This window comes from Mustela lutreola, chromosome 4 (genome assembly GCF_030435805.1).
Source record: "Mustela lutreola isolate mMusLut2 chromosome 4, mMusLut2.pri, whole genome shotgun sequence".
Classification (NCBI taxonomy): domain Eukaryota; kingdom Metazoa; phylum Chordata; class Mammalia; order Carnivora; family Mustelidae; genus Mustela; species Mustela lutreola.
In genome coordinates, this window is record NC_081293.1 from 148788376 (window position 1) to 148801448 (window position 13073).

A 13073-nucleotide genomic window follows, 5' to 3' on the forward strand; every position below is an offset into this window, starting at 1 on the left:
TTGTATTTCCACAACTAGGAAAGTTGATTGCCGGGTTAGCTCTTTCCTGGTAATATTGGGACAACCTCCAGCAAGGGGAATAAAAGCCTGAAGCGCGGGGCCTGAATTCCTGTTCCACTTTCCCCTCTTTAAGCAGCTACTGTGTGACTCAGTTTCCTTGCCCACAAAACAAACTGACCAGTCGGAGCCCTGACTTTTTAAGGATTATATGAAATAATCAAGGTGAAGGATTTAGTATGGAGCTCGGCACGAGACGGCATTGCTTAAACCATGATCAATCAGTGCTGGGCTTTTACTTTCGCTGGCTAGGAGCTACACCAAACATCCGCAGGCCCAGCAGCGAGACGGCAGAAGCGGCGGCCCATCCAGCGGCTCGGAACCGTGGCTCTCGCTCCCGCCCAGTTCAGAGCCCAGAGCCCGAAGGCCCCACCCCCGGCGCTGACTCCGCCCCCAGCGGCTGGGGCGGGGACGCTGTCTCCCGGGAAACGGGACGCGCAGCTCAACTCCAGCCCGCGCCTGGGCGGGTAGAACTCGCCCTGCGAGCAACACCCTCCAGCCAAGTAGCCCCAGGTGGGGGCGAGGGACACGCTGCTTGCAATCTCCCGAGGAGGTGGGCGCCTCTCGCGACGCGTGTGGGAGGAGAGAGGAGTCCTCGCCCACCCCAGGCTGGGGAGGGGCGAGCGCCGGTCCCGCATCCTCTCGGACGCGCGGGATGGCAGCCCGGGAGGCGCGCGGCTTCCCAGAAGGCCCGGCCCTTCGCCTAACCCCGGGCGCTGACCTGGAGGTGGCGGGCCTGATAGACCTGGAAGAGGAAGAGGAGGATGAGGAGGATGAGGAGGCGGCGGCCGCCAGAAGAGCGCTGAGTTTCGCCCGAGACTCGCGGGTGCGCTTTCTCGGCGGCTGCCTGGAGCTGATGCTGGAGCTCCCGGCGGAGAAGTGGAGCCAGTATTTGGAGAGCGAGGACCACCGGCAGGTGCTGGGGGAGTTTCTGGAGAGCCCTAGTCCCACCGGCCTTGTGTTCAGCGTCGCCGCCGCGGGGCCGCTCGCGGTCTCCCGGGAGGTAAGGGACGACGGGCAGAGGGACCCGGTCTCGCCGTCGGCTCTGCTTAGCGGGGACGGGCCAGTCGCGCCTCCTTGGGTTCCCGTGGAGCACGCATTCGGGCGCTTTAAAAAACTTTCTTTCGAGCTCTTGCTATGGATTCTGCAAAATCCCCCCCCCCCCCGCCCCCACGTGCACCCACTCTGCAGTTAAGCATTAAGCAGCTGTAGTTTAGTTTTCTGGAAGGTCGGCTTGTTCGACCCACCGGGAAAAGCTGTCTGGGCCTTAGGCGAAAGGTGGGTTCTTGAAAGGTGGGTTCTTGGTTTTCCGCAGCTACCGTTTCAGTCGCTCTTGGGTCTGGGGACCTGTCTTTAAAAAATGTTTCGCAGAGCCTGAATGATTTGTCCTTTGCTCAGTCTGACTGCTTGTCAAGTTTCATCTCAAGTAAAATACTTCGTCCTTAAAAAAGTAGTGCCCGCGCAATCAGTGCTCACATGGTATTTACCAACCGTGGAGGGGGACAATCCCTTCTTTCTTTCCAACTTTTCCCCCTTTTATTTCCTCTTTTTCTTTCCTTTTTAAAATTAAAAAATTACTGCTCCACTTGAAGAGCTTGAAGATTAAGGTATCACAGGTGCATTTTTTTTTTTAAGTGGGAAAACTTTGGAACAAGATTTACAGTCTTCAGTGTTGTACAGTGCCTCAGTGGAATGCTGTAGAAGTGTTTTTTGTTGCTGTTGTTGTTGTTCTATTTTTGGTTTGTTTTTGTTACCATCAGTAAAGGTGGTCACTTTAATAGTTGGGAAATGGAATCCCAGTGGAGAAAGAGACTAACAGGAGTTTGCCTTAGGATTTTGAGTGTTGAAATTTTTTGTTCTACTTTCACAGTTATAAATAATTAAAAATGTGTCAAACAAGGAGGTAGGACACTTAACTCCAGTATTCCCCAAGTTAAATGACAATATCTGAAGAAATAACTCAATAGTTGGGGAAATTATAGAATATCTTCATTAAACATTTTATCTTGAGAATAGAAGTAAATATTAACTTCCTGTGCCTGGTCTTCATTTCAGTTTGGCTTATTTCCAAACAACAACAAAAAGATTATAAAAAGGAATAAACCTTTGCTGAGATAGAAAACTTCTAAATTTTCATTATATTTGTTTTTAATTAGGAAATGTTATGGGATGTAATGATCTTGGCTAAATGGCTTGCCCTTTAAAGGTGATATTTCCACACCAATAATGCCATAAAATTAGCATTATAAAAGAACAAAAGTGTATACATTTTGTAGAAAGGAGGAAGAGCAGCGGAACTACTTTATGTATAAAGATAGGCTAGATGCCAGGTTTTTTCTTTTTCTAGCAATCCAGCTTCAAGTAAGATACAGCAAATCCTGTTTGTTAATGTGGAAACTGTACTGTGAACTTAAACTAATCATCTTGCTCTTGTTTCAGATTCCAAGAGATGCAAAACATAAACTTGTCTATATTGCCAAGAAGATTACCAAAAATATTGGAGTACATGGTTTTTCTCAAACAGTTCTATTTGGAGAGTTAACTGCCTTACCATTTGGACATGTAACTGCTTTCCTAGATGAGGTACTGGGCTATCTTTAATATCTGAATCTTTAATTCATCTATCTCTATGACACTTGGAATTATTCAGAAAAACTCTGGCTATTAAAAAAAATGTAGAAGCCAGTCATCTTTTTAGCGAGATAGTTGGAATATGATAACAGACTCTTTCTGAAATGAGATGATACTGGTGCTAATATTCAACGGACAGTAATTTGTAGGATTATCCTTTTTGTTTCTAAATAATGGAAGTAAAAAGCAGCTTAAATTGAATAGCCTTTTGTAATTAGCTCTAGTTTTAAATTCCACATTGAATGAAGACAAACTGACTCTTTGTAAATGAGTATTACAAGTTTTTCAGATTTCCCTTAGTTTCTGTGTCTCTCAGGTTAGATAAAGAGGAAAAGGCAATGGAAACAAAGTTTTTAAAATGATTGCTTTAAAATTCCTCTTTCTCTCCCCTTAGAGAAGAGCTCTCTAAACCCAGGTTACTTAAACTTTTAAGGTAGGATGTTTTAATGTAGGGTTTTTTAAAGGTTGTTTTTTTTTTTTTTTTAAGATTTTTCAAGGTTTTTAAAGTGGGGTTTAATGTGGGATCTGGGGGATTTTATTAAAGGCAGTCTGCTCTAGGAGGTCTGGGGGGGGAGTGCCGATCTTCTTCCTGTCTAACCTTATACTTTTGGTGGTTGTTCAAAGACCAGCTTTGAGGAAAGATGTACCAAATGACCAGGTTTTCTAGAACTAGAGTAGTGGTTCTTAAACTTTGCTGAACATTAGAATCACCTGGGGAACTTTCTAATCTACCCTTGCCCTGTCACTCCTAATACCAATAAATGAGAATGGAGTCGGAGCCTGGTGGGAATTGAAGATCCCCAGGTGATTCTAATGTGCCCAAACTTCGGGAAACACTAGATCATATATCAGAGCTCCATGATCAGTTCAGACCTGCCATGGCGATGCTTAAGGTAGGAATAATTACTGGCATATGTATCAGGGTTTGCCAGTCTCCCTGTAGCATGCCTCTTCTGCTTTCCGAGCGTTGCTCTCTTGGGACCATCCAAGGTCTCACTCCCAACTTCGGTATCTTGCCTCGGTTTCCTGCCTCAGTTTCCCTCTCCTCCTATTGAATTGACTTGCTTTTCGATGATTTCAGGGAGATGCTAAGAGTTTTTAATCCCCCAAGCTTCTGGGGCACTTTTTGGTCTGTAGCAGGAGCTCAAGAAATTTTTATTGAACAGAACCTGATGAAAGAATTTCACATGACATGTGAATGGATTTTGGTCATTTGAACCCAAATTGCCATCCACTGGGGCTTGGAAGGGCAAGGTTGCACTCTTCTTTGGAGTTTTTCACTACCATCAGTGTCTCGCAACAGAAGATACACAGCTCTCTCAGGTTCCTCTTTCTTACCTTTTTCTGGATTTGTATCAGTACTAGGGTCTGCATTCTGCTCTGGAAAACGTTAAATGGAAGAGCATATGCCATCAACAAGTATGTTTATTGTAGGTATAAAGCATTCAGAACCTCAGAGTTTAAGTGGTTTAGAAGACTGATGTAATTATGCTTGAGAATCTGAGTATTAGGGGAAAAAAATGTGAGAATGCACTTATGAAGTCACCTGGGTTTGTTTATGAATAAGATTTAAATTCGGTATGAACAAAGCAGTAAGGCATGACAGTATGTTAGGTTAAAAGCATTTACAAGGAGGGCCCCTGGTGGCTCAGTAGGCTGAGCATCTGACTCTTGATTTCAACGGATTTCAGCTTGGGTTGTGATCTCAGGGTCGAGGGATGGAGCCCTGTGTCAGGCTCTGTGCTCAGCGGGGAGTCTGCTTGAGATGCTCTCTCTACCTCTGGCCCTCCCTGGGCACGCTCACTCTCTTTAAAATAGTTTTTAAAAGGATTTTTGTGAGGATTGTCTTTGCTTAGTATCCAGTATAGCTCACAAAACTGGCTGATTGACAGTGGTTTATTCTGGGCAAGGTACTCCCAAACTTCTTTCTAGCTGAGAGTTCTCTCCCAAATTTCAAACTTGGAGATCCACTTGTTTTCCTGAAATTCATGCTTGTTGGATAATAAACATCCCAAACCTACTATTCAACATTGAACTCCTCTTCCCCAACCTGCATTACTTATGGTTACCTCCAGAACAGTGGATGTGAACTCCATTCTTGCAGTTGATCAAGCCAGAAGACCTCAGAGTCAACCCTGACTCCTTTCTTTGTATCCATTCAGCCACAAAATCATGTAAGTTCTACCTTCAAAATACCTTCAGAATCCACCTTCGTACTCTCTTCCACCTCTGTGATTCTGGGCTGGTTCACCTTGGTCTCTCAATAGTCTCATAATGGAGGTCTCTGCTTTTGCATGTTTCCCATCTAGAACCTATTCCCAACAGAGCTGCTGGAGGGATTCTGTTGAAGCATGAGTCAGAACATGTCACTTTTCTGCTCAGACCCTGCCCTGGGTCCCCTTTGACTCCCTGTCATGTTCTCTGTGGATCAGAGCTCTCAGTATTAGCTAGACAGTTGTTACCACTCTAGAATCTCAGGACCTTCTTCAGAACTCCTGAATCCTGATTCAGGTCATCAGGTCATTCTTAGCCTTACTATGGAATGAAAACCCTAGTCCAGAATCTGTGATCTGACCTCTCCATGACTTTTTTGCTATTACTTGTCTTAGGTACATTGTCATTCCTGCTGTTTCTTTATCTTCCCCAGAATTCAGTGAGCACCTTCATGTGCTTCACGTCTTTCTGCTCAAATACTCCTTTTCGTAAAGCCACCCTTTGGGGGGCAGGAACCTTTGCAGGGTGGAGATTAGAGGTAGCAAATGAGGCACTCAGTTCAAGAGTGAAATTTACAGGTGGGCAAGGACGAAAAACAAGAACCCAGTGATCAAGATGTTTAGTGTAGCATGTTAAAAAAAAAAATTTAAAAATCAATACTTTAAATAAAAACTGGATAGTTCAAAGTGCCGTACTAGATCATATTGGAGCCTGGAGCAAAAATAAGTCAGTAATATCGGTTGCTGTCTTTATTTTGAAATGTCGATAATTTGTTCCTCATTACTTTCTTTGCATTAATTTTGATTTAAAAATGCCTTAAGGGGTGCCCTTTTGGCTCAGTCAGTTAAGAGTTGACTCTTGGGGGCACCTGGGTGGCTCAGTGGGTTAAAGCTGCTGCCTTCGGCTCAGGTCATGATCTCAGGGTCCTGGGATCGAGTCCCGCATCGGGCTCTCTGCTCAGCGGAGAGCCTGCTTCCCTCTCTCTCTCTCTCTGCCTGCCTCTCCATCTACTTGTGATCTCTCTCTGTCAAATAAGTAAATAAAATCTTTAAAAAAAAAAAAAAAGAGTTGACTCTTGGTTTTATCTCAGGTTATAATCTTAGGGGTCATAAGATCGAGCCTAGTGTTCATCTCCATAGTCAAAAGGGAGTGGGCTTGAGATCCTTTCGCTCTGTCTCCCCCCATCCCACCTCTACACTCACGTGTGAGACTGCACACTCATTTGCTCTCTCTCTCAAAGCCTCAAAAAAGCAAAACAAAATATTACTCATCTCCATTCCTAAATTTTTTGGTACCCTTAGATATTCAGCTCCAATAATATCCAATAGATATTCAGCTCCATGAAGGCCTCACTTGCCTTACCCTAGCCCCTGCTCTGAGTCTTTGTTTGGCTCCCGGTTGTGGCCCAGACACCCAAGACCTTGCCTGACTCATGGTAGGAGCTCAGTACTTGTTCAGCGAATCAAAGTCAGTTAAGGGCTACTTGACATGCTGTTCCCGTAAGAGACAAAACACTGAGGCATCAAGGTATTCCTTTAGAGAAGAAGCACTTGGTGTATGATCTCTGATAGTCCATTTTAATCTTTCTGGACGTGTGAAAAGGACACTTGGGGAATTTCATGCTAATCTCAGTTAATAACCTATATTTACTGAAGACCTACTTAGTGCTGGTGACAGGACAGACGTGGCAAATAGTGACGTAGTTTGGACCCTCAGGAAGTATGCAGTCTGTTCAGGGAGGTGGACTGCTGGGTCTGCCGTAGGAGGCCACAGTGGTCATATTGTGGGAGCCTAGGGGCACTTGCCACACCTGGAGGGCTGGCAGGGGTGTGCGGACTCTGGAACAGGATGATTATAGATCTCACTTCACCTGGGATGCTTTGGGTTTCCACCTGTTACAGATCAGTTAAGGTCTGTTAATAATTTTCCTCTCAATGTACCATAGCTGTATAGTGAATTACTTGGTCCCCACAGTGTGGAAGGACAAGGAGGAGAGAGCTAGGTGGAGGAGGAAGGGCATTCTGAGCGGAGGGAGAAACAGTGTGAAGGCACAGAGGTGAGGAAATGAAGTTTGATTTTTTATTTTTATTTTTATTTTTTAATTTTTTAAAAGATTTTATTTATTTGACACACAGAGAAAGATCACAAGTAGGCAGAGAGGCAGGCAGAGAGAGAGAGAGGGAAGCAGGCTCCCTGCTGAGCAGAGAGCCTGACGAGGGACTGGATCCCAGGACCCTGAGATCATAACCTGAGCCCAAGGCAGAGGCTTAACCCACTGAGCCACCCACACGCCCAAAGGTTGATTTTTTAAAAAGGAGTGGATTATTGTAGCTGGACAGGGGAACCAGAGCCGGAAGGTGGTGAGAAACAAAGTTGGAGAAGCTGATTAGAAAAAACCAAATGGACAAAGAGACAAAAACAGCCGTGTATTTCAGGTAGTTGCCAGAAAAGACAATGGCCAAGCCCATACTCGTGTGTTGATTGGAAGATGGTTGTGGTAATGCACATTCTGGGAAGGTTTTTATCAGGGCAGCCTTAATTAGGAAGTTGTGGAGTCGAATGGAATGTCAGTGGTCCTTCATGCCTTTCATTCCAAGCTAATCAACTTCTAACTTTCTGATTTGTACATTAACGATAGCCACACTACATGCAAGGACTAGGAACTGGTGATTCTGTTGAATGAAGGAGAGACTGATACAGTAATTGCTTTGGAAGGTACTGAGGGAGATTTCTGGTGTTTGACTTCTTTAATGGGATAGAATAAGGAAGGAATGGACCAAGTGTTTGAACTGTAGGTAGGGAAAGTCATTTGTGCCTTCATATTTTTTTTTTTCCCTCTTTTAAATGATACTCTGGCTTACAGTCAATGGTGAGCAGTTTTTGGAGTTTGACTCCACTCCACAGAGTAATGGAAATTGATGCTGAGGTTCTCGGGGCCTCTCAGACTTCTGTCTCCAGCCTGGCTCTCTCCTAAACTCTAAGCTCAGATGTCCACCTTCCTTGTGGATGTGGCCACTTAGTGTGTAATGTCTCAGATCTAACCTGTCTCAAGTTGAACTCCCAGTCTGCTCAACATCATTACGTGTTGCCATACAGTGTGGTTTGTAGAGCTGTATTATATTTAGCAAAACTATTTAAAATGTCATGTAGCTCTTTATTATGTTGACCCAAATCCTTAAGGAAATAATAATTGTGAATTATCCTCATTACTCATTTGGCTTCAAGCCCAAATGGAAATATGATTTGGTTTTTGAGGTTAGTGTCTAGGTCCCATCCTTGGGCATTCCAATTTAAGAAGTCTAGGAGACTATGGTGAGTGCTGTGAAATGTGTAAGCCTGATGATTCACAGACCTGTACCCCTGGGGCAAAGAATACATTATATGTTAATTAAAAAAAAAAAAGTAAAGAGGGAAAAAAAAAGAGTCTGGGAGAAGCCCTGTCTCCTGAAAGTATTGCCCAGGTGACAGTCTCTGTTGACTTAAGAACCATTATGAAAAGAAAATCCCCAGTTAAAAAAGAATTAAAGAAGGGGGGACACCTGGGTGGCTCAGTCAGTTGGGTTCTTGACTCTGGATTTCAGCTCGGGTTGTGGTTTCCAAATTGTTGGGTTGAGCCCTGGGTTGGGCTCTGCAGGCATAATGGAGTCTTCCTATCCCACTAGCTCTGCTTCTCCCTCCACTTGTGTTCTCTCTCTCTCAAATGAATAAAATAAAATCTTAAAAAAGATCAAAGAAGGTAAGTAGAGAAAACCATCACTAGGCCCCATAGTTCTTTAATTTGTAGTTATACATGGTACACCTATTGAATATGTAAACAGTCAAATTATTTTAGTTTTCAGGAAAAGCTTGGAATTTTTCCTCTACACCCCAAAAAGTAGGCAAAAAAAAAACTTCCCAATGGAAACAAAATAAAACCCCCAACTAATTGAATTACTCTGTGTATAGTTTAATAAGACGTACTCTAATTAAATAGCACATCCCAGGTCTATTTGTTTTAAACGAGGTTTATAGTGATGCTCTAGCTCTTTGACTAATCACTCTGCAAAGCACATGGCTCAGAATTTCACAGTTTTATCTGCAGTGTGTGACAGAAATACTTTAAAAGAAGCTGGCTTTGTCATAGAAACATAAGTGGAGTGAAAGTTTGAAACCATACCCAGTAAATTAGCTATGCTGAATAACCAGAATTTTCCTCACGCCTGATGTTCAGAAATAGTTGTTGAAATCTGGGATTTAATTGAGAAAGAAGTTTTCCAATAGGTCAGTGCATGTTCCGCCCAACAAGCTTTGACCCTTCAGTGTGATTTCCAAAACTCTTCATGAACAACTCTGCCTTTCCTGAAGCTAATTCTGGGCAGGCCAGACTGGCAGTTTTCCAGAAGCATTTTGCTTCTGGAGTCCTGAATGATTTTTACAGATCAGTGTGTTTATCCTGTGTTTCTACTTTGCATCCTGAATATGCCTCAAATCATGGCAGTTCTTGGAGCAAAGGACCTAACCCACTGAGCCATTGCAAGCAGAGACTGTTTCTTACTCTGCTCTTCTAGCTTGACATGTAGAAGGCGCTAAGCAGGAAAATGTAATAATGTGATTTGGAAAGAATTATTTCAGCACCGTTAGAAAACAAAAGTGATTGTATTGTCAAAATAGACTTTGAAAAGGGGGAGTAATTATATTCTGAGCGTTTTAGCTAATGGAAATTTTATGGTATAATGCTGGTACACCTGGCGGATTATCAGAAAAATGAAAAGTGTTGGAAATTAGTCGATACTAGAAAGGAGTGGGAAAGCAGAAAGAGGCTAGAAACTTCATTCACTCAACAAGATTCTTATTAACGTATGCTAGGCACTGGGAACACAAACACGATTGTTGAAGGCTTTCACATGCTTGGTATCCCATATGTGATGCTTCCATTTCAGTGGTAGAGGGAATTCCAAAAAAGGGCCATATGATTAACAAACATGTTTTTTTTTTTTTAAGGTTTAAGATTTTTTAAGATTTTTAAGATTTTATTTATTTATTTGACAGATCACAAGTAGGCAGAGAGGCAGGCAGGGTGGCCGGGGAAGCGGGGTCCTTGCTAAGTAGAGAGGCCGATGTGGGACTCGATCCCAGAACCCTGAGATCATGACCTGAGCCGAAGGCAGAGGTTTTAACCCACTGAGCCACCCAGGCACCACATAAACATGTTTTTGACTATGAAACTTGAATGCACTGGTGTGCCCCCAGGGGTTGAGAAGATTTATTCACTTTTGCTTTGATGTGATTCAAAAAGATTCAGGTTTGCCTGAAGAAAGCTATTTGCCTGCCCGATGTGACTGTGCTTGGTTTATGCAGTGTTTGAGTTATTGGGAACCTCCTCGAATGCTTGATGAATGGGTTAATGAACCAACAGGCTGCGTCGTATTTCCACTTTGAAAGATTTTATCTAATTGATGAAGTCTCAATGGGATACTGATGGTGTCCTGTCTTTGTAAATTTGATATCCTAGGAAGGTATTGAACAAATAGAGTGGTTTTGTGGCTGATTTTGTGTGATAAGAAAATCTTTGAAGGAGTATGTTGTCTGCAAATTAACCTCTTTTTGAAAATGTTTCTCTTTCTGTAGATTTTAGTGCCCATTCTTTCTAATAGGAACAACCATAAATCCTGGTCCTGTTTCATTTCACAAGATGTGGAACGCCATGTAGAAGTCATGAAAAGTAAAATGCATGTTTTTCGGGGCAAAATGCTGAGAAGAACTCTTCTACCAATTCCCACGATAGCAGGGAAAATGGACCTGGATCGGAAATACTCTGAGACCAAGTATATAATGATATGATATACATAGGTTGTTAAAATGGAGATCCCACATACCCGATTAATATACTTTCCCCAGAAAACTATTCGTAAGATAATTATTAGAACTATATAATTTTTTTAAAGTTGTGCAGAGCACCTATTACTTACAAAGTATCCTTCTTGGGCTCTTGTGTGGCTCAGTTAAGTGACTGCTTTCGGCTCAGGTCATGATCCCAGAGTCCCGAGATCGAGTCACACATGGGGCTCCCAGCTCCACGGGGAGTCTGCTTCTCCCTCTGACCTTCTCCCATTTCATACTCTCTCTCTCAAAATGGATGAATAAAATCTTAGCAAACAAACAAACAAAAAAATCCCACAAAGTATCCTTTGCTGTAACAATTGGAAAAAGCAAGCTGTAATAATTGCAAGATGTCAGCCAAGTTCTTTGGGTAGTAATGGTGTGAGCATATGCTCATTTGTTATACAGTGTTGATGCCACAATTAAAATTGAGGCTGTAGGGCGCCTGGGTGGCTCAGTGGGTTAAGCCGCTGCCTTCGGCTCAGGTCATGATCTCAGGGTCCTGGGATCGAGTCCCGCATCAGGCTCTCTGCTCAGCGGGGAGCCTGCTTCCTCCTCTCTCTCTCTGCCTGCCTCTCTGCCTACTTGTGATTTCTCTCTGTCAAATAAATAAATAAAATCTTTAAAAAAAAAAAAAAAATAAAATAAAATTGAGGCTGTAAAAATACAAGATCTGATTCTGAAATACTTAAATTTGGGAAGCTAGTTCATGTTAAAAATACTGCTACCATCCGAGTCCTCTCTTCCTTTGGGCGGGGTAAATTGGTTTTTGAATTATTCTGTTGATCATTTCAGTGTTGGTACGCTAGACATAAATGAAAGGATGCTACTCCATGCAATTGAGACTGTGGTTATTAAATGGTCACATCAAATCCAAGAGATTGTAGAAAAAGATTTTGTGCAGCCTTTGCTGAGTGGTCTTCACTCGAATCCTCAAACTGAACTGGATTTCTGGATGATGAGGAGAGAGAATCTGTCATGCGTTTATGATCAAGTAAGTAGACAGTTCCTCCACGTGGCTTTTCAACTAATTTAGCCAAGTCCGTTGTACAATCTGGTTTCTGGAACAGTGTTTTTTAATCACTTTAACAGTTTAACATACTGTCTTTGACCTAATAGTCCGTTCTCATTCCGAAGTTCTGTATCATTTAAAAATGAATGGGATGGGGGCTCTTGGGTGGCTTAGTTGGTTAAGTCATCCTACTCCTGATTTCTGCTCAAGTCATGACCTCAGGGCTGTGAGATGGAGCCCCACCTCAGGCTTGAAGCTGGGCATGGAGGCTGCTGGGGATTTCCTCTTTCCTCTCTCTCTGCCTTACCCCCAACTTGTGTGTGTGTGTTCTCTTTCTATTAAAAAAGAAAAAAAGTAAAAATGAATGGGAATTAGAAGTAATTTTGCCTTTTTGAGACTATTTTGACAGCTTTTGATAATTGGAAACACTGTGGCATAGAGAGTGGTTCCCCCAGGGAAATGTTGAAGATGGTAAAATTTAATTAATCTAGTTGATTGAATTGATTTAAGAAGGAGTGGGGAGTGTTGCTTGGTGGAGAGATGCGGCTTTGGAAGAGCTAACTTTGCTTCCTCTGGTGTTTGCCTGACGTAGTACTTAATTTAATGTTCGGAAAACTAAGACATTCATTTGCATGTTCACATGTCTCAGATTTTCTGAAACATAGCAAGAGATTTTATATGGAAAATTTAACATTTTACACATGAAGTGTAAGTTGACACACTTTTTGAAAACTCAAGAGTTATAAATGTAAAATAAAATTCAAGCTGAAGGAAGAAATGCTGTTAAAAATTATTTTCAACCTGAAACCATATACGTCTTTGTGTATGAAATGCTGTGTGTATCGTGCATGATTGGAATAGAACTTAAGTATTTCATTACCAAATGCATCTATTTAGACATTATTACAGCTTCTGCTTCATTTTCTTTTTCTATTAGCTTCAAACTCCTGTTGTCCTCAACATGGTTAGGATCCTGGAAATTAAACAGAGCAGCTATTTTCCAACTTTGAAGGACATTTTTACGGCTGTGAAAAATGGTAAGACTCTTGTTTTTTGGTCTGGTGTTGGTGTCCCACTTTATCTTACCCCACCTGCTGCTGCCCAGCCTCATCTACCCTTCACCATTAGCATGTGCATGAGGTGATGGCCCTTGGCTCTTCTAAGGATAAATTAATCTTCATCAGTACTTCGTTCTCCAGTGATATTAAACTACTTTTCGGATAGATTGTAGGGACCTAGCAGACAGGCTCCAGATGAAGTTCTAATTAGAATGTATGGGAGCAAGGCCTTTGCGGGGGGT

The 13073-nt window shown here is 42.6% G+C and overlaps 1 protein-coding gene across 1 annotated transcript in view; it reads left to right on the top strand.

Annotated features, from left to right (window-relative positions):
• Window positions 1-509: 509 nt before the first annotated feature.
• Window positions 510-13073, top strand: part of DNAH11 (dynein axonemal heavy chain 11) — a 322374-nt gene continuing 309810 nt past the window's right edge. Inside the window, exons 1-5 of the mRNA XM_059171331.1 lie at window positions 510-1060; window positions 2497-2640; window positions 10510-10706; window positions 11557-11755; window positions 12711-12810. Coding sequence (XP_059027314.1) covers window positions 713-1060; window positions 2497-2640; window positions 10510-10706; window positions 11557-11755; window positions 12711-12810 — 988 coding nt within the window. The 5' untranslated portion in view covers window positions 510-712. The remainder of the gene's footprint in view (window positions 1061-2496; window positions 2641-10509; window positions 10707-11556; window positions 11756-12710; window positions 12811-13073) is intronic.